The following is a 22,196-nucleotide window of genomic DNA, read 5'->3' as shown; positions in this document are numbered from 1 at the left end:
ATCTAGAGCATTCTAGAAATATGAGCTGTTCTTATTTCTAGTTCACTGATATTCATTTTCTGTTCCCTGGTATTTCCTCAGTTCAAGTTGTTCATTTTTTTCTTATTTTGATACTTGAAGAGTTGATCATTTCAGTTGGGCAAGGTCAATATAGGCATCCATTCATTCATTTAGCAGACTAGGAGCTGCTTGCTCGGGTCATGGTGTCTGGGAGGGTCCTTGATAGGCATATTTTTAAGGGCCCTGGAAACTCTGGATCTACAGTCCAGGTTTTTCCAAAGGAATTGCTTCTTTTGACCAGAGTTGGGACCTGACAAATCAAGGTACTTCAATTCTCTCCTGCCCCACACACCCCAATAAAAATCTTGTCCAGGGATTAGACACTTTATTACTGTGAAGGGACCTTCAACTGACCAAATATTACTTCTGTCACAAGGTTGCCTTCCCCAAAAACTTCTCCTAGGGGTCAGGTCAGCAAAGAATAACATGGACCTGACCCTAGTCTCAACCAGTGTGTGTGTGTGTGTGTGTGTGTGTGTGTGTGTGTGTGTGTGTGTGTGTGTGTTTAAAACATTCTGTAATCCCCAACATAGAAAGGGAGCTCCCACCATATCTGCATGTGTGAGAAAACCCTGGCTGCCCTGCTCTAATTATAATTTTGCTCACTTCACTACCTGAAAGAGGTGAGAACAAACTCTTCCATTAAAAAGCAATAAATGGAGATAGAAACCTGAATTGGGAATTAGAAGATCCAAGTTTCAATTCAAAAAATAAGTAACAATTAATAAGTACTATTTTTGGATAGATCTTTTAATTAATTTGCATTGTGAGCAGGGATAAGGACAGGGATAGGACATATGAGTTCACTTATATAGGGCCAATTCTCCAACAATGCAATTGGCAATTTCTCAAACAAGTTATGGCTTTAGGAAATTGCCTGGATCGTTGAAGATTAAGTGATTGGCCTGCAGATACACAGCCAGCTTTGTCAAGGGTAAGAACTGTACCTCCCTTCCTCTGAAGTTGTAGCTAACTCTATTCATTATACCATTCTACCTCTCATCCATAAAGTAAAAGCAAGAAGAGTTACAAAATGTTTTAAACTTTATAAAGCACCTTCTCTATAATGGTCTTATGAAACAGGTCATATAATTTTATTGTACCCATTTATGAATAAAGAAACTCAAATTGAATGATTTGTCTATAGTTATAAACCCTATAAACTAGGATTTGAATAGCATCCAGGATGAAACTAATGAAACACTGCTGCCACTAGCCAGACAACTTTCAAGGTTAAAAAATGATAGATTTTGATATTAAACTTTTGCTAGTTTGCCATGCTGCCCTAGCTCCTTAAGGGTAGATGCCCTGAAGGTTCTTTTACATTCCCTCTTATATCTGTGTCCTTTTTCTGCGTTATTTCACAAACTCACATAACTTCAATTGGCAGTTTCTATGAATTTGACTCCCAAATCTCTCATTACATCAACCTCTCCTGACAGTTTCTATAAGTACTATTATTAATAAAGTACCAGTAACTGCTGTGGGGGAGAAGGTAGAGACTTATGATTTCTTTTATATAGGAATGCTCCAATGAGGAAAATCCCTTCAGGAATGCAAGTTAGCACCTTCTCTCAAACTTACAGCCTTTCAAGAGCTGTCTCTCAATGAGTGACTTGCTCAGTGTCACAGTTTGTGGCCAGGTCTCTGGTCTCTATGCTGGGAAATGAGGCTTCCTCTCATGGAGGTAGATGCTAGTTTTAAATGACCACTCCTGCCTTTGAAGAGCAGAGAAGGAGCATAAAACATGGCATATCACATGGCAAGTGCATCAAAGCGTGCAAAACACAGGGCTCTCCCATGTCAGTAGGGAAGTGCTTTGTAGCAGATAAGGCTCCAGTGGGGCTTTAAAGAATAGATTGATATTATGGAACATTATTGTTCTGTAAGAAATGACCAGCAGGATGATTTCAGAAAAGCCTGGAGAGACTTATATGAACTGATGCTGAGTGAAATAAATAGAACCAAAAGAACTTTGTACACAGCAATAAAAGAATTATATAATGATCAATTGATGGGCATGGCTCTCTTCAACAATGAGATGAACCAAATCAGTTTCAACAGAGCAGTAATGAACTGAACCAGCTACACCCAGAAAGAACTCTGGGAGATGACTATGAACCACTACATGGAGTTCCCAATCCCTCTATTTTTGTCCGCCTGCATTTTGGATTTCCTTCACAGGCTAATTGTACACTATTTCAAAGTCCGATTCTTCTTGTGCAGCAAAATAACTGTATGGATATGTATACATATATTGTTTTTAACATATATAACATGTATTGGTCAACCTAACATCTGGGAGAGGGTGGGGGGAAGGAGGGGAAATATTGGAACAAAAGGTTTGGCAATTGTCAATGCTGTAAAATTACCCGTGCATGTATCTGGTAAATAAAAACCTATAATTTAAAAATATATATATTAAAAAAAAAGAAAGAAATGACCAGCAGGATGATTTCAGAAAGGCCTGGAGAAACTTACATGAACTGATGATAAGTGAAATGAGCAGAACCAGGAGATCATTGTACACGGCAACAGCAAAATTATAAGATGATCAATTCTGATGGAAGTGTCTCTTTTCAACAAGGAGGTGATCCAGACCAGTTCCAATGATTTTGTGTTGGAGAGTCATCTACACCCAGAGAGGGGACTGTGGGGACTGAGTGTGGATCATAATATAACATTTTCACTCTTTTTGTTGTTTGTTGCATTTTATTTTCTTTCTCATTTTTTTAATCTGATTTTTTGTTTACAGCATGATAATTGTGGAAATATGTATAAAAGAATTGCACATGTTTAACAGAGAAAAAAATAGGTTGGCATTCAACAAAGAGGGGAGGGAAGACTGAATAAAGAAACAGAAACTTTAGTTCCAGTTGTGCCATTTACTTCATACATGAGCAACTGGGGTATTTGGTTTCTTTGCTCTCTGTTCCAAGTATCAGTTTTTTCATCTATAAAATGTAAGAGATAAACTCACCAGGGCTGCTGTGAGGGAGGTTATGACAGATCCTAAAGGGGAAAATGCTCTGCAAGGGAAATGCCCTATGTACACCTGTGCACCAGCTTTCTACTTTCTCATACGGACTTTTACTTCTATTGTAATCGTGTTTTTCAGCTGTGTCTGATTCTTTGTGAACCCCTTTACAGTTTTCTTTGGCAAAAACACTGGAGTAGTTTGCCATTTCCTTTTCCAGACCATTTTATGGATGAGGAAACTGAGGCAAATAGGATTAAGTGACTTGCTCAGTCATACAGCTATGTTTGAGGCCAGAAGAGACTTCTTGATTCCAGTTCACTTTGCAACCTAGCTGCTAACACACAAGATAAATGACAGAATTTGGGAAGGGGGGTTTACTACTGACAGAGCCAGGAGTCCAGAATCCTTGAAGTGGAGAGAGGTAAGGGGAGAACAGATTCTGATCAGCTGCCCTGGACTAAGCAGGCTCCTAAATCAATCAATAACCATTTAAGTGCCTACTGTGAGCCAGGAACTGTGCTGAATTCTGAAGGCATAAAAAAGCCTTCAAGGAACTGACAATCTATTTCTTGTCTGATCCGAAAGACAAGAAATATTTAGAAACAAATTATGTACAGGATAAATAGGAGAGAGTTAACAGAGGGACATCACTAGAACTGAGGGATTGGAAAAAGCCTCCTGTAGAAGGTAGAATTTTAGTTGGGACATGGAAGGGGGTGGGGGGGGAAGAAGTTCAGGCATGGAGCACAATCAGAAAAAAAATCCTAGGAGCAAGGAGAGGAGTATTAGGGTCACTGGTCTAGTATTCCAGCCTCTGCCTTTGCCACTGACCACTGGCTACTGGCTTATGCTGAGTCCTGTGCACAAAGTTCAAAGGAAATATGACTTCCATCTGCGGCTTAGGAGCTGAAAGGATAAGACAGAAGGGAAGGCTTCAGTTTCCATACAGAGCCTTGATGTGGAATCCTTGATTTTCTCAGTACAAGTATTCTGGCTGCATTTATATCTGGATGGATCAGTAAGTGGGATTAGGCAGAAGATTTCCACATCTGGATCAGAATATGGGCTGGGCACAGGGTCAACATGTTGTACTAGACACAGATCAATATCATAGGTCGTTAAAGGGAACTGGACACTGAAGAAGGCATAAGAACTATTTTCTCATAAATGATCTTAGGAGTTCCTATACAGAGGAGATAACTATGTCTATACTGAGCTTAGTCCATGTGACCTCGAGAAGTTTTTTGTAGGCTTTCCTACCACAGAATCATGACCTATATACATGGATTGTACTTTGAACTTGATAGTAGTCAAATCATTTAACTTAATCAACAATATAGTATTTTTTTAACTCGTTTAAGAGTATATCTGAAAATTTTAGTTTTCTACTTGGTTTTGGTTTGAAGTCCATTAAAAAAGGCCAAAGTCTCCCATTTCATCCAGGTCATTTCCAGTCCTCCTGATCTATATCTTTCCACTGGACCCAGGTAGCTCTGGAGGGGAACGTGAAGCAGGTGACCTTGCCCAGCCCTCCCTTCCTCACTTCAATCCAATTCACTTGCATGTCATAGCATCACCCCCTTAATGTCATGATCTTCTTCAAGAACAAAAGACAAATACAGAACCTTCTAAAACACTTCATTTCTGGAGTTCTAAAAATCAGCTCTGTAGGGAAGTCACTTTAAGCCCTAGCCATCTCCCTCCATCTCCTAGCCCCCACAACTTCCTCTATGTCCCAGAGATGCTGGAAGGAAGACCTGACATCTGCACAGGCAGCTCCCTCATTAGGAGGGAAAAGAGAAAAAGTGAATTCCAAGGATTCTTGGAGTAGAGATCTAATGGGGCTATGAATTAGGTTGATCTGGCCTAGAGCTCTAGGGAAAGGGGGTGATGAGACAAAGGTTGATGGTGCTTGTGGGGGAATATTGTGTGGTTGCTGAATTCACTGAATGGGAGTGAACTGGGGTGAAGGTATTGAAGACATTGAAGATGGATTCAATACTAGGAACATAGGTTGAAACTGAATAAAATAAGGGAGCTTCTTGGAAAATGGGGAAGCTGCAAGAATAGAATGAGGAAGACAAATAGCGCTGGTGGTCAGGGAGAGCTGAATTACCGAGGCTGAGGGCAAGTTTGTGGGTTGGACCTAGAAGTCCTATTATCCCAGCAATAAGATAATTCTTTTGTCAGACATATTTCTATATTTGTGAGGGAATACATGATAGAGTAACGGGTAAGGAGATAAATCATAGACATAGTGCTAATGTCAAGGGAAGAAAATTTTTTTCATAGAAGATGTATAAGTTGATGGTAGCAAAAACTCGGATATGAAGCTCGGACTCATAGGAAGATCATAGTAAAAAATAGTGTTTTTAGTATGAAAGAGATAGAGTCCAATAAGAAAATTGGATTTACACACATATATTTATCTAGGTTATACTGTAACACATGTAAAATGTATGGGATTGCCTGTCACCTAGGGGAGGGGGTAGAGGGAAGGAGGGGAAAATTTGGAAAAATGAATACAAGGGATAATGTTATTTAAAAAAATACTCATGAAAAAAAAAAAAGAAAAGAAAAAGAAAGAGTGTCGATATGGGTAAGATTAGTAATAAGGAATGATCCTAGGAAGAGGATGGTTGTGATAGCATTTATAGCAATGATGTTTGCATATTCAGCTAAAAAGAATATGGCAAAAGGACCAGATTTTCCCTGGCACTACCTAGGGACAGACCCACTGAAATCAAAAAGGGCTTTAAAAGAGCAATCTTTGATCAAGAAGAATGAATAAGGTGAATTAATGAATTAGCCCTTTGGTATTCCTCTCCCAACCCCCAAGCCTCTGGCCACCTCCTCAGTGCCCTCAGAGCTGACCAATAGGAAAAGAGTTGGGTGGGGCCAGGACTGTGGCCGGAGGATAAAAGGAGAGCCCTTGAGCCACTGACCACAGCACTCAGCTTCACTTCTCTCTCCTGCAGTCTCTACTCAGGCCTGCTCCACCCTCTACCAACCAACCATGGTGAACTGGACAGCAGAAGAGAAACAGGCCATTTCAACCATCTGGGCCAAAATTGACATCGAGGAAGTGGGAGCCGGTGCTCTTAGCAGGTGGGAGAAGAGACTAGGGCTGTTCCCGGCTTGGGGCTAAACTGGGTTAGGCTGGGGTCATGAATGCTTTCTCTGCTAACCAGAAAGATCGGGAGGTAGGGAACTGAGGGAATATTGGCTAGGGGCCTGGAAAAACCCGTGGCTGACCGTTCTTTCTCTCTCTCTCTCTCTGGTTTCCAGGCTGTTAGTGGTCTATCCCTGGACCCAGAGGTACTTCAGCAACTTCGGGAACCTCTCCAGCCCACAAGCCATTGAGGGGAATCCCCGGGTCAGGAATCATGGCAAGAAGGTGCTGACCTCATTTGGGGAGGCTGTGAAGAACCTGGACAATGTGAAGGCCACCTTTGACAAGCTGAGCGAGCTGCACTCAGACAAGCTGCACGTGGACCCCCAGAACTTCAGGGTGAGTGCCCTTGTACTTCTCCAGAGTTTGGGGGACAAGTCTTACAGATGCTAAAAAACTGGAGGGTCCTTGGCTGGGCATACAGCCCATCCTACTTGAACATCTCCAAGGACAGGGAGCTCACTCTTTGGCTTTTTTTCTTCTCCATAATGGCTTCAAGTATTTAATGAGATCCTATCTCCTTCCCTTTCCCAACCCCACCTTGTCTCTGAGCTCACAATCCTCCCTCCCTCAGGGACCTCGAAACAGAAACCCTCTTCTCCTTCCTGGGAATGTTGCTTTACCTAAAAGTGCCAGTCAGAAGGGTCCTCAGACATCATCCTAACCTAATCCCTCGCATTTTATAGAAGAGGATACCTGATTTGCTCCATCCCCCTAGAAGGAATCATTCACTTAGTGCAAGCCAGAGGCTTCCTTCTGCCCTGGCACAAGTTTTCCAGAGTTACTATTGACCCAGCTTCGGTTCCCCTAGGGGCACAACGCACTGTCCTTCCCCAGGCTTGCAGCCATTCCCCCACTGTACAGGAATGCCCAGACCTAATCCTCTGTCCTCTCTTCCTTCCAGCTCCTTGGAGACAACCTGATCATTGTCCTGGCAGCCACCATGGGCAAGGACTTTACCCCCGAGGCCCAAGCTGCCTGGCAGAAGCTGGTGGGAGTGGTGGCCTCTGCCCTGAGCCGAAAATACCACTAAACACCTCCGGGACAACACTCCTAGAGTTGGGGGTGGGTGGGATATGTGCTACCTCCATACATAGTGATTATGGTTAATACAATAAAGTTGATTTACTTGACAAATCTCTGTCTAGTTGTCTTTTTGGGGGAAGGTAAAAAGATGCTTTTGAGGGTCTATAAAAGGGAGCACAGCTGCTTCTCCAAAAGGTTAAATAGGCTTTTCCTCCCCACAAACTTCTCACTTCCTAATTCTGACCACGGAGTCCATGTCAAGAATTAAGGTAATCAAACTCAGAAGATCCAGGGGCCAGGTGAGGGACAAGTAACCGCCAGGACTACAATGCTGGGCAGGGAAAATATGCACTATGGGAAAATAGTGCAGAACCAATGAGGCCTGGAAGCCTCCCAAAAAAAATCCAAAAAACCCCAAAAAACAACAACAACAACAACAACAACAACAACAAAAAACAACTCTGGCTTGGAGGCAGATCCAGATGGTTTCTGCAAGTAGCCTACTTATCCCCAAACTCCTATTTCCTTGCTCTGCACAGCAGTTAAACAGGAAACCTCCTGATATTCTCCATGATGAAAAAAGGATCAGGTGACAGAAAGAGAGAAAAGTGGCTTTGGATTCTTGAAGCCTTGCAAATTGAGACACCCAAGTTTGAACTGAGCAGATCTGTATTTAATCCAGTCGGGCAGAATTAGAAAACGACCGTGTTACTAAATTCATTATTTCCACAGAATGGAGTGATCATTTAGAATAGCTGTTCTCATGTTGCTGTGAATTAGGACCATTTTATATTTCTAAGCTTTATGAAGATGTTTGTTTTCCAAGATGATTTCTAACCCATAAATATAACAAAGGTTATTGAATAACCTTTAAACGGTTCTGTCTCAGTTTTAGTGATGTGATAAAAAATAAATTAATTAATAAATACCTGGGAGAAAACTCTGATATCCTAATTGGATGATCTGGAAAGAAATTTGTAATGAGGATGCTTATGGTGCTTATTAAGCACATCCTTAATCTTTCATTTGGAAGCAAGTCCAAAGAATGTTATCCTAATGTTATTTTCTAAGAGAGGAAGAAAAAAGGATTTACTCCAGCCATTCTGGAGAGCAATCTGGAATTATGCCCAAAAAGTTATCAAACTGTGCATACCCTTTGACCCAGCAGCGCTACTACTGGGATTATATCCCAAAGAAATACTAAAGAAGGGAAAGGGACCTGTATGTGCCAAAATGTTTGTGGCAGCTCTTTTTGTTGTAGCTAGAAACTGGAAGATGAATGGATGTCCATCAGTTGGAGAATGGTTGGGTAAATTGTGGTATATGAAGGTTATGGAATATTATTGCTCGGTAAGAAATGACCAGCAGGAGGAATATAGAGAGGGTTGGAGAGACTTAAATCAACTGATGCTGAGTGAAATGAGCAGAACCAGAAGATCGCTGTACACTTCAACAACAATACTGTATGAGGATGTATTCTGATGGAAGTGGAAATCTTCAACATAAAGAAGATCCAACTCACTTCCAGTTGATCAATGATGGACAGAGGTAGCTACACCCAGAGAAGAAACACTGGGAGGGGAATGAAAATTGTTAGCACTAATATCTGTCTGCCCAGGTTGCATGTACCTTCGGATTCTAATGTTTATTGTGCAACAAGAAAATGATATTCGCACACATGTATTGTACCTAGACTATATTGTAACACATGTAAAATGTATGGTATTGCCTGTCGTCGGGGGGAGGGAATAAGGGAGGGGGGGTAATTTGGAAAAATGAATACAAGGGATAATATTATAAAATATATATATATATAAAATAAAAAAAAGAAAAAATAAAAAAAAAAAAGAAAAAAGGATTTACTATGGGAAATTCCCAATTAAGACTATGTTGTTGGGGGTGGGATGTGAAGAATTTAAGACTTTCATTTTAACTTTGAAATTATAAGTTAATGTGACAACTTTAATTTTTTGTTTTTATAAGAATCATAAGAAATATTAAGAAAATGGGACAGATTTAGAATAACGTCTGAAAATCAAGGAAAATAAAACATTTCTTATATGAAATAGCAAATAAACTTTATTTAGTAGATATGAAAATGTCAGTTTCATGGTAAAGTAGGATACAAATGAGACAATCCTTGTTTATCACTAGTGGATTTCTCTTAAGTAACAAAAGTTGAGTTGTGAATCTGCAATCTTTATTCTACTATCCTAGTTAGGATATTTTGTACAACTTAAAATTTCAAGGGGTGGAAAGACATTGTAAATACTGTCTTAAATGCTGACAGTTTTAAGCATTTTTCCTGAGAAAATCTATTTGAGCATGTATATAGGTCAGGTTTGATTGCCTTAACTCACTCCAGAAAATAAGAAAGTGGGTTGAAATTCAGTACAGTTGATTTCTTTAAACCTAGATGATTAACAGATTGTCAACTAAAAAAAAAAAAAAAAAAAAAAAAAATTTGTCAGTGTGGGAAAATCAAGGACTAAAGCTGATGATCAGTATCTCTTCCAGTAGTAGTCTGTAGCATAGAACAACTGGGAATAAAGCTCTTTAAACTTTTCTTTTGAATGTTTAATAAAAATTAGTTAAATTTAAAAAGAAAAAAGAACTAAGGTAACTTTTGGTAAGTTGGGTCACAGGGAGTTTCTACATGATTCCTGGGTTGCCTTATAGAGCAAAAAAGAGGAACCTGCCTTTTCTCAAAATTTTTTCATCCTTCAAGGTTGACCTCAAATCTGAACTTCAGTAAATTTACACTGATTTCTAAAACACTTTAGCATATGCATCCCTCATTTGGCCTTTAGCTAAGGCTCCCTGGCACTGTAGTTTGTCTCCCTAACAAGACTGAGTTCTAGGGAGGGATGTGTGTTTCATCCCCACTGCCCAGTACTGTTCACTGCTAGGGATAAAACATATACATGTTGAGTAACAGTATTCTATTCCCAGCTCTGGGGACTCCTTTTTAGGTTATATCAGTGCTGTAGAGCATCTTTTGTTCATGGAACAGAGTATCAAAGCTAAGAGTAAACAAAATATAAAATCCCAATGATTATCACCATATTTGAAAATGAATACCAGAAGAGAGAATGCAGCTAGATTTAACTAGATAAAAAGCTGACCTCTGAATCAGAATACATTGGATTCCGTTCTAGCCTCTGATATACTGTGTAACCCTCACAAAAGCCATTTAACCTTTCAACGCCAAGGGGGCAGCTAGGTGGCACAGTGAATAGAGCAACAGCCTTGATTCAGGAGGTAACCGAGTTCAAATCTGATCTCAGATACTTGACACTTCCTGGCTGTGTGACCCTGGGCAAGTCACTTAACCCCAACCTCAGGAAAAACAAACAAACAAACAAAAAAAAACCTTTCAAGCCCCTAGCAATTCTATTAAAAGATTTCATTGCAGGTGACAGCCAGTCTGCTTTGGGAGTAAAAATTCCCTCATTAGGAGCTCCCTTTGATCAATAAAGTCACAAGTCAGGGTTCTTTTCAACAATGAGGTAATTCAGATCAGTTTCAATAGACTTGTGATGAGAGAGCTATCTACACCCAGAGAAAGGTCTATGGGAACTGAGTGTGGATCACAACATAGTATTTTCACCTTTGTTGTTTGCTTTTTTTCTCATTTTTTCCCTTTTTGATCTGATCTTGTGCAGAATAATAAATAGGAAATATGTTTAGAAGAACTGTACATTTAACCTATATTGGATTACTTGCTGTTTTAGGGGAGGGTGAAGAAAAATTTGAAACACAAGGTTTTACAAAGATGAATGAAAAAACTATCTCTGCATGTATTTTGAAATATTAGAATATTAGAACATAGAATGCAGATCCAAATGGGAATCTGGAAATTATCTTGTTCAGCCACTTCATTTTATAGAGGAAATAAGCACAAGGAGAAATTATTTTAGAGGTCATTTCTAAGACTAGGGTCAAGGAAAGAGTTCTTAGTAACCCTTTCCTTTATAATCCTCCTCCACAAATCCACTTTTATTTCCCTGCAGGAACTGGAGTGTAAGTTGGACATGGCCCCATAGCAAAATGTTTTCTTAAATGACTGAGAGAGAAAGTATAGGCCAGTGATAGGAGGGAAGAAAGTGGGTCAAGGCCCCTCTTGCTGCTTCCAAGGCTTCAGATATTTTAGCACTTCACTTGGGATCCCCCCCCCCCTATCTTTATAGCCCAACATGAGATGTGTGCACACACACAGAGCAGATGCCCAATGAAGGAGATGAAAAGTGCACTTATCACAATAGGAACAAAAAGTTCCTCTCCCTGTTAGACAGCGTCTCATATTCTTGAGGCCAAATTATAAAAATGATTTAAAATCGAATATTTGTGTGTGTATTGACTCCTGTGTAATATGCTGTGTCAAGTGTCAATCTTCATTTAACAAAGACATCAAGGAATTATCTCAATTACGGCTCTAGACTGAACCAGCTATATAATCCATACCTGCTTACCAGCAACAAAGAATAAGCCTTCATAATGCTCCATTATTACTGACAAGAAATGAGTTATTTTATGTATTTTTTTTGTATTTATTTATCTCTGTACTTATTTCCCTCCCCTCATTAGAATAAAAGCTCCTTAAAGGAAAGGACTGTTTCAATTTTTGTTTTTATATCTCTAGTACATAGCACAATGACCAACACACAGAAAGTTCTTAATAAATCCTTGTTGAATTGGAGGGGAAAAAAAGCTAGACATCCCTCATCTTGTTTTCTCATCTCTAAGGACTGGTTTACAGCAATAACAAAATCTAATTGGATGAGCAAATGTTTGTGGCAGTCCTTTTTGTAGTGGCAAGGAACTGGAAACTGAGTGGATGCCCATCAGTTGGGGAATGTCTGAATAAGTTATGGTATGTGAATGTTATGGAATATTATTGTTCTGTAAGAAATGACCAGCAGGATGATTTCCGAAAGAAAGGCCTGGAGAGACTTACATGAACTGATGCTGAGTGAAGTGAGAGCAGAACCAGGAGATCGTTGTACATGGCAACAAGATCATATGATGATCAGTTCTGATGGACTTGGCTCTTTTCAACAGAGATGATTCAGGCCAGTTCCAATGATCTTGTAATGATGAGAGTCATCTACACCCAGAAAGGGTTGTGGGAACTGAATGTAAAGCACTACATTTCACTTTTTTGTTGTTTGCTTATTTTTTTTTTTCTTTTTGATCTGATTTTCCTTGTGCAGCAAGATAATTGTATAAATATGTATGCATATTGGATTTAACATATTTTAACATGTTAAACATTTAGGGGAGAGTGGGGGAAAAACTGGAAGACAAGGTTATGCAGGATCAATGTTGAAAAATTATCAATGCATGTTTTGAAAATAAAAAAGTAAAGTAAAATTAAAAAAAAGTTTGCCCTAACGGATCATAATCATCAATAGCTTCCCAGTCATCACACGGTGTGACCCAATGTAAATTCTTCTTTCCCTGCCTCTCAACTATGTCCTAAAGCCATATTAATTACTTTGCTGGCTCCCTTTTGTAGTATTAAGGTTTATAAAGGGCTTGACCTATATAATTTCCTTTGATCTTCAAAACACTGTTACTACTAGTCATCCCATTTTATAGATAGATCTGATCTGGCCAGTTAGTAATGGCTTGATGGAAGTACTTGAATTCAACCAGTACTTTATTCTGCTCCCTTGCCTTTACAAAGGCAATAGATGCAGAACACAGGTGGGACCACACACACATGGGAGATGGGATAGAGAGGTTCTAGGGCCTATCTCCAGTCTTAGTTTAACCATTGTTAGCATATCCTGGAGTCACAGGGCAATGTGTTAAATGAGGCTTGTTTGGCTAATGTAGTCTTTTTTCTTAGATTGTGTGTGGTCATAGCTGCTACCTCTGGAGGTGGTTAGAGACTCAAACTACAGCCACCTGGGTGTTCACATAAACTTGGATGGATAGATGGCATGTGCTGGTCCAAAATGATTATGTATTTGGCAGATTTGATGGAAGCATCAGAAATTTGACCCTTCACAACTAAACAAACCTCTGTCTCCCATTACAATGAAAGATCTATCCAGTGTATCTTCATGGCAGTCTTGCTTATCAACTACAGAGAAATATCCGGGCTAGTAAAACGAGGTGTTTTTGTAGTCCAATTTCAAATCTGCTTTCTGGGCTTGTTCCTAATTTCTAAGAATACCATTAATTGACTTCTAAGAGAACCCCACATAGTATTTTGGGGGAAGGGTCACCAGCAACTCCTCACCTCCACTTCAGAACTATTTTGGCCTGGCAAAACAAAACAGCAAACAAAACAACAAAAACCACAGCTCCTTAATTCAACAGAGACAAAACAGGGTTTAAAAGTTTTATTAGATGAGTAAGGGAAGTAATTAAGTATGCTGGTTATCAAGTTTAGGCCAATGGTTACCAAAAAGCAGTTGTTAGTTCCAACCCCTCTGGTCCAAACTAAAGTTCCTATTCCTTGCTCTACTACTTTTAAACTTGTTTTGACTCAAAACATGTATTACACAGCTATGTGCAAGGTACTATTTCCTTATTATCTCCTCTTCCTTCCAATTTGTTAAAAGAAAAAGATTCTAAGGAAATTAATGTCTCCTTTGCAAAAGAGTAGTTACAGATTAATTTCCAACCTCACCCACCCCTTTTAAAAAACATCACTTAATATTAGAAAATTTCTAAATCTTCCAACAGAAGTCACTATCCATTTAACAGCTACATTTACCCCCACTGTATTGCACAGGTTTCAGATATTTTAAAAGATGTGATTCTATAGGTGTGGGTGCTTCTTCTATAGATCTATATTGCAACCCCCACCTCAAATCTTATGATTAAGTGGTTCAATTTCTGGCCAGGCTACTGGCCAAAATAATCCTTATCTATGTTCAAAATAATCCCATTTTTAAAGCTGCCAGCAGACTCTACTCAGTCTGTATCCCAAAGAGATCATAAAAAAGGAAAAAGGGCCCATGAGTACAAAGGTATTTGTAGCAGCCCTTTTTGTAGTGGCAAAGATTTGGGAAATGAGCTAAAAACGGCTAAATAAATTATGGTATATGAAAGTAATGGGGGGCAGCTAGGTGGCACAGTGGATAGAGCACTAGCCCTGAATTCAGGAGGACCCGAGTTCAAATCTGATCTCAGATACTTAACAGTTCCTAGCTGTGTAACCCTGGGCAAGTCACTTAACCCCAGCCTCAGGGGGAAAAAAAAAGTAATGGAATATTTTTGTTCTATAAGAAATGATCAGCAGGATGATTTCAGAGAGGCCTGGAGACTTACATGAACTGAGGTTAAGTCAAAATGAGTAGAGTCAAGTGAACATTGTACACAGCAGCAAAATAACTAGACAATCAACTGTGCCAGACTGAGCTCACCTTTCATCATTGTGAGTAAAAATGCTTAATTTCATGGGAAAATCAAGACAAGACAGCTTTGTACAAGTGTTAAGAGAGAACTGCTTTTCTGGACCCCTTTCTAACCAGCAAAGGACTAATTGCTTCAATAAAATGATTATCTGGAAGAAGACTATATACATTGTAGACTCTGTTACATAAGAAAACTCTGACTTTCTTTGGGGAATTTCACTTTCTTTATCTATAAAATAAGGGGTGTAAAGAAGGAGTTGGAAGGGATAGGAAGGAGCTACACACCAAAATAATGTTTAGTAGATTAGGCTTAAAAAAAAAAAAAAAGTAGTAATCCTGATCCCAGATAAAATTAGAACTAAAATAGATTTAATCAAGAGAGAAAAATAGAATTACACTTCAGCTACATTAATCATTGTTTTAGACTATTTAAAACATTACAAGATTGGAATATTGTTGTAGTGTGAGCAATAAGTTGGTGGATTTAGAAAAATATGGAAAGCCTTGGACTTATGAAGGTATCATCTACCTTTGGAGCAATAAGCATAGTAGTCTTACCCAAAAACACATGAATGTATGTATGATTATAGAATATGTCATTATTAGACATTGTGTGAATATATATACACTTAAATATGTATATCCATACACAAAGATAATCTATTCAAACTTCATTGTAGCCTTCTTGGGAGAAAGCAAAGGGGAGAGGAAGGGGGGAGTAGGGAAAAGAGAATAAAGAAGTGCTCAGCATAAAACAAAAGAAAATCTACAAATCAGCAAAGATGAACAATGTGCAGTATTTATTATATAGGCTTTCTTGAAATTTATTTCTTTATATATTATAATTTATATTTTAACTCATGTTCTGCTATGCATATAACAATGTTGTTTTTTTTTTTCTATTTCATATTTTTTTAATTAAATAATTTTTTTTAAAAGTGAATTGCCAACTTCAATGTCAATAGCGTGTGGTATAACAGAAGTGAGTGTGAGCTTAGGTTCTACTGAACAAAGTATCCAGAACAAAGAAGGCAATAGTTATATGATTTTGTTGTGGTTACCCCAAACTGGAGAACTGTGTTCAATTCTAGGGACTGATATTTCAAAAAAGACATTAGTAAGCCCTAGCATTCCTACAGGATAATCAGGATGGATGTCAAATTTTCTATATGCACTGGCAAAAACCTTCATCATCAGAGAATAGAACAGAAGCATGACCAAACTTTCCTATTTTCTCAGGAAGGAAAGAAAATAAACATTTTATATAGTACCTACTATGTGATAGGCACTGTGCTAAGTACTTTACACATATCTCATTTGATATAACAATCTGGAGAGGTAAGTGCCATTATAAATTATCCCCACTTTGCAGTTGAGAAACTGAAGCAAAGACTTATTTATCCAGGGTCATACAGTTAGTAAAGCATGACTCCAGGAATGACGCCCTACTGTTCCACTTTTATTTCCTGGGCATCATATTTAAAATGAGCTTGCATAACTTCCCATCAAACCCCACTTGAATTCCTCTAACAACATTATAAACTGGACAACAAATCACATATTTAAGGCTGTAATAACATGCAATCTAAGCCTTTCTTTTATAAAGAAGAAAACTGAATTGCTGACAAAAACATGTCCAGGGTCATATAAGATTCAAACCAGAGTAAAAACCTATGCCTTTCCATTTCATTCTTGCATCTGGAATTGGAAAAGCTAGGCCTAATTCTCTATGCTATCACTTACAAGGTTGTAGGGCTTTCAGCAAACAGCTTCATCTCTCTCTAAATCTTATTTTTCTCATGTGAATGAGAACACTGAATACTCAGGAGAATAATGAATACTCATTATGTGGATGTAAAAAAAAACCTTTTAAATGATAAAAAGAAGTTATAACATATCTTACTTGTATAATTATTTTCCATTTTGCATAGATTATTTAAGTGTGCTTCTAAGAGAGGGTAAATTTATTGAGGGAAGAGACTGTACCTGACCATTCTTTACATACTTCCACCTAGTCCTGGGAGCACAATAAATCCTTAATGCTTGCTGATAGCAAGTGAGGAGGCAATTAATTTTGTAAAATGAAATATTCACTCAAGTTCAAATCTTAAGACTTCATCGTGATATGGAAATGACTGAGTTCTTAAAAGGTTTTGACAACATAGCACAAAGTCCAAAACTCCACCAAGTTAAAAAGGGTTGGATGAGAGGCAAATAAGGGGAGCAATCTACTAAAGCTCTGAAATGACATTTTTGGCTACTATAATTTGAAACATAAACGGAATGTAATCTATAACACTTCACACATGCTTGACAGCACTCTTTTTATCTTGATATACGCCATCCTCAGGGCCACTTGTTTTCTTCAAAGTCAATTTCTATGAAGCTTTTCTTGAAATCCAACTATCATTATATTCATTGTATTTCTATATGATACATGGTGTAAGCTCCTTGAGGGCAGTGCCTGCCAACTTTTTCTCCATATCCTTGTTGACAAGCACACAGTTGGCACTCAACTCACTGAAAAAATAGCTATGTAATGAAATCATTGCTCACATATGCAAAATTTAAAAGGACCACATAAATCATCTAGTTTTTGAATTACAGATGAGGAAATCAGAGCCCCAGAATTACTAAATAACTCAAAAGTATCAAGTTAAAGAGCAAATATTCTGTGATTATTTCCCTAATTCCCATTAAGATGACAGACATTAACAAATGGGAATAACTTTCTACAATACGCTTTCACAAAAGACTCTGCATTCCAAAGAGAAAGCTATCAGATTGAAGAATGCCCAAGATTCTTTTTCCTCCCTTCCTCAGAATCCTTGATTTAGCCTTTTAAGATCAGCTTAGCTGTCAATTTCTGCATGGTTTCCCTGCTGTGAATGCCCTTCCACCCCAACCCCAAGGAAGACATTGTATATGTTTAGATTCAGACACTTGCAAACTGCTTTCACCATGAGAATATAAGTCCTTGAGGGAAAAGAACTTAATTCTTTTGTGCTGTTACTACCTAGCACAGCATAGATCCTTAGAGACTGCATCCAAGGATTTATATGTTTTGGCATTTCCCATTTATTGCCCCAACAAAAAAAAAAAAAATTGACATAGTTCCAAGAAGTGAGGGAGAACACCTGTAGTGTGGCATTCAGGAGTATTTTCACACCCAAATGCAGTCATGGGATAAGCAAAACCTTTGCTGGAGTGCACAGGTCTCAGGATCCATACTGAAAGCTGCTCCTAAAGAAACGATTCAAAGCTTGACAGAGCATGTGGGACCTTGGCACATATTTTACAGGAGTCTTGGGATAGATAGCCACTCAAAACCTTGTTAAATTCTTCTAGATCATTCTAGAACCGGCCAACATTTAAGTCTCCTCTACCTAACTTTTGTTGTAAAATTGGAACTTTAATCACTTGTTTATTCCTTCGACAATTCAATTCTTAAGTGTCTTTCTTGAAAAAAAGGGCCAAAAAGCTGACAAAGAAGAAAGCATGCTAATTTATAATCAGAATACCCAAATTAAAATTCTAGCTCTTTTTAATGTGACCTTGGACAAGTTAATGCTTCTCCTCTGGATATGAGTGTTTTGTCCTGGAAATGAAAGTCTTGGAATTTAAAGATCTCTTGGGGAAATAATCCTGTGAAGAATGAGTAGTCTTGCTATTAGGAAAATGTGGAAAAGTCAGGGACCAACCATTCGATACAACATATGAGGATGTAACAAACATCCTATCTTTTTTCTATTATAACTTTCTAAACCATAATTCCCCACTAAATCATTGAACACTGGGAAAAGAAGACCTAAAGAAGCAATCTTGCTGGCAGTTGAAGATGGTGTGCTCTTCTGAGTATGCAGTAAATGTCACCTAAATTACAGTGCCCTTGGAATTCAAGACTTAACAAGATTCAACTATACATTTGCAAAAATAAAAACAAAGGTCTCCTGGTTAAAATAAAAAGCTAAACAAGAAATTACCCAAGTTCTACACCAAGCGACATAAACATAAATCTTTAATGTGAGTTAAGACTGGCAAGAAAACAGCATATTTTACTTACATTTGTATACTTAGACCAAAACTCCTCATAAGCAAAGGTGCCACAAAAGAAACAACTCCCAGTTGTCATAATATTTGCAAAATGTTGCACAGACAACAAATCGATGTAATGTGGGTTCCATTCTACCACTGCCTTTTTAATGTGGAATCAATTATCAGATGCTTTGGGACATTAGGTCCATTTTGTTCAAGAAAGAGAAACTCACCATGGCCATAGGCTTGTCCTCTCCTTGGGGTTTGGGAGTAGGAGGGGAAGGTCCATGAGGGAAGTATTGGGAGTACATGGAAAAGGAGAACCCTGAACATAGTAAAGACTACAAATAACCCATAATTAAAATGTAATAGTTGTTGGAAAAAACAGAACTAGATTCCCGCAATAGCTAAACATGCATCAATAAGACCAAACAGACCAAGAACAGCTTCTGTATCTCCACAGAAACTTAAGGTGGGAGAGCCTATGTTAAAAGGGAAAAAAAAAGTTTATTAGAAGCTCAGCTCCTCAAAATTCTCAACACTTAAAACTTAAAAAAAAAAAAAAAAAAAAAAAATGGAGATTTCTTCAATATCTACAAATAACATGTTCACCAATTTGAAAATATTCATTTGGTTCTAATATAAAATACCTGCTGTATGGGATTAAAACAAATTAACCTGTGGGATAAAGTTTAAGAGACTCTTGGCCGCCTCAAGAAATGGAAGAAATCAATTCAGATGAAGACGTTAGTTATGTGGAATTACATAGTATTTTAAAGAGAAAAAGAAAAAAAAAATTTATGGTAACCCTAGAAGCCAAGGTGTTCACAGCACCAACTTTTTTTTTTTTTTTTAACAGTGCCCCTACTGATGAGAATTTCTGAATATATAATTTGATTACATATTGATTTGTCATTGTCTCAAATATAAATGGTAAACAAAGAGAATACATTGTAGAGTGCAGGTAATGACACAATCCGGATTTTTTAAAAAGGTGTCAACCTGTACTATACAAAAATCAATTCAGTATACATAGAACCTTTATATGTTGAATTCAGGTTTTAACCAAGAAGGATCCAAAGACTAGAGAATGAAGAAAAGAACCAAATTTATAGTCAATCTGATTCTACTTTTTAAGAACAAATAATTTTAAGTAATTCAGGGCACCCTACCTATAAAAAACTCAAGGTGCTCCAATTATCTTTCTGAAGCAAAGGTGTACAATAAGGGGCACAGATAACAAAATTCTGGATTTGAAGCATCAAAATAATAGAAACTCAAAATGAAGAAGCCAAATAGTTTAAATTCTTGATTCTTCTGTATATAAACCTAACAAAAATAGCAAATTCAGCACCAGTGGTAGTAATGTAAATAATAAGTTAGTAAGGTAACTAATCTTATATAATTCAAATCTCTGAAAGGTCAAGGTGAATGTTTTCTAAATGTTATAAATTGTGGAACAAAAGGAGGATGAGAAAAAGGGAAGTAAGGGGGAGGAGGGAAGAGAAGAAAATGATTACATTTCTGACCATGGGGCTAAATGCTGCATTAATTAGGGTGAGGCAACCAACAAGTTACATGGGTGTCACTGGCCTATACTGAAGACAATCCATCAGATCAGGTTTTTTAAAATTCTTACTAAACAAAATTCCAGTAAACAGTATGTAACTGTATCTCTATAAACTCACAGCTATCTTCAAAACAATAAAAATTTAAAACTACAAAAGATGAGCTGTATTCGGCAAATATAAATGGAAAATTTAGGCTGTGTGTAGAATGTTTTTATCAGACTATTTACAGTGCAACACAGAGTGTGAGTTCAGATCTCGCCAGCTTCCCTTTCTTCTGATCTATTTAAACCAGCGTTGCCATTTGTACCCTCATGCCTTTGTTCAGCAAAGCTCTTTTCCTTTCTCTCTTTATCCTGGGACTTCTCTCTTGAAGATTGATCTCTAGATCTAGGAAACAGAAATACAAATCAATCAGTGTACACTGAAAATTTTTGATGTGAAGATAATTTCCCTTCCTGCCTATTAGTAAATCATAGGAGTAGGACATAGTAAACCATAGATATTAAGTCCTTTGTAGTGACAACTCAGGCATAATTTTCCCATTAATTTGATGTCAGAATATTATTGTTCAACTGTGAATTCATGTTTGACCATAATGGTCTCTGTTCAAAAGTCTAAGCTTATGACACACACTTACATTCTACTTACTGCCAGAGTAAAGATCTGCTCAAAGTCAGGCAACACTCACAAGCGATATACTCCCAGTAATCACATAATGACTATTCCATGAACACTGCCTATCCTCTCACTTTTCAAACCCCATTCTGAGTTCCAACTTCCATCCTCTCCTGTGAATTGCTAAACATTTCCATGGTAAATGGCAAAGAATTAATACAGGTCTTTTGCATATTGAGTATTTCCTGTAACCTCACACCAACCCACAGCTTGGCTAAAAACTTTTAAGACCCAATGACCCTGGTAACACAAAGAGAAGGAGCTCACTCCTGGTTGCTGCTACGTGAAGGAGTCAGAGTAGTTACTTGTGTTTCGAACTTCTGTCTCTGGAACCTCGGCGATGACCCCTGCTATGGCTACGTGAGCGGCTACGGTGTCGCCTGTGTCTGTCCCGAGATCGTGACCGGGACTTTCGTCTCTCACGAGAGCCTGACCTTGACCGCCTTCGCCGCCTGTCCCGAGATCGTGACCTAGTGGTGGCAAAAACCAAAAAGCTAAAAATTCTTAAAAGAATAATACCATAAGAAACATTTACAAAGCATGTGTTTTATATAAATTCCATTTGAACTTCACAACCCAAAGGAAAGCAGATATTTCCCTCATGGAAAATGAACAAACATAAACTAAAAGATGAAGTGACTTACCTAAAGGCATACAGCTGATAAATGGCACAGCTAAGTTTGAACTCAACTCTTCTCAATCTCTTAATTTAATATTTTCCCTTACTGCACCTTGGTTGTTCCATATAAAAATGAACTGTCTTAAAAACATTACCAGTTCCAGAGCTTTTTAGCAACCTTATAGCTCTTATATAAGGGCCTTGTTGACAAATAGTATCTGATGGAACAATCAAAGCTAAGACAAATATCAAAAAGCTTTCATTTAAAATTTCTTTTTCCAGTTCCAAAATTCTCTCTCTCCAACTCTTTCCTCCACTCAATGAGAAGGCAAAAGATATCAAAAAGCATTCCTACACAGCTATAGGAAATGGTTTCCTATGAAAATAATGGTTTTCCTCCTGCTGCAGAGCTTGAAAAATAAATAGGCACATAGAATAGAGGGCCTGGAGTCAAAAGACCAGAGTTCAAATCTGGCCTCAGACACTTACTAGTTGTGTGACCCTGAGTATGTCATTTAACTATTTGCCTTATTTTCCTCAACTGTAAAATGAACTGGAGAAGGGAATGGTAAACCACTCCAAGATCTTTGCCAAGAATACCCCACAAAGAATCAAAAGAATAGGACACAACTGATCAACGAAGATGTTATAGAAGTGATTTTTTGCTCAGAATCTTTGATTTCTC

General features: G+C 38.0%; 2 protein-coding genes across 7 annotated transcripts in view; one reads left to right on the top strand and one right to left on the bottom strand.

Moving 5' to 3' along the window:
* Positions 1-5,975: 5,975 nt before the first annotated feature.
* On the top strand, positions 5,976-7,349 carry LOC141549847 (hemoglobin subunit beta-like). Its single transcript, XM_074279834.1, has 3 exons — positions 5,976-6,148; positions 6,329-6,551; positions 7,117-7,349. Exons 1-3 carry the CDS (start codon positions 6,057-6,059, stop codon positions 7,243-7,245), a joined length of 444 nt encoding a protein of 147 aa, XP_074135935.1. The 5' UTR covers positions 5,976-6,056; the 3' UTR covers positions 7,246-7,349.
* A 13,063-nt stretch (positions 7,350-20,412) lies between these two features.
* The window catches only part of LUC7L (LUC7 like), a 41,258-nt gene continuing 39,474 nt past the window's right edge, over positions 20,413-22,196 (bottom strand). For 4 of the 6 annotated variants that reach the window (XM_074279828.1, XM_074279833.1, XM_074279831.1 and 1 more), the window contains 2 exons: positions 21,198-21,362; positions 20,413-20,604 (listed from right to left, as the gene is read on the bottom strand). In XM_074279828.1, coding sequence (XP_074135929.1) covers positions 20,466-20,604; positions 21,198-21,362 — 304 coding nt within the window. In that variant the 3' untranslated portion in view covers positions 20,413-20,465. Of the gene's footprint in view, positions 20,605-21,159; positions 21,363-22,196 lie in introns of all 6 variants that reach the window. The other 2 variants (XM_074279832.1, XM_074279829.1) reach the window with 1 other exon arrangement.

Source organism: Sminthopsis crassicaudata, chromosome 1, assembly GCF_048593235.1.
Source record: "Sminthopsis crassicaudata isolate SCR6 chromosome 1, ASM4859323v1, whole genome shotgun sequence".
NCBI classification, from domain to species: domain Eukaryota; kingdom Metazoa; phylum Chordata; class Mammalia; order Dasyuromorphia; family Dasyuridae; genus Sminthopsis; species Sminthopsis crassicaudata.
The sequence above is the reverse complement of the archived record's forward strand: the minus strand, read 5'-3'. Positions and strand labels throughout refer to the sequence as shown.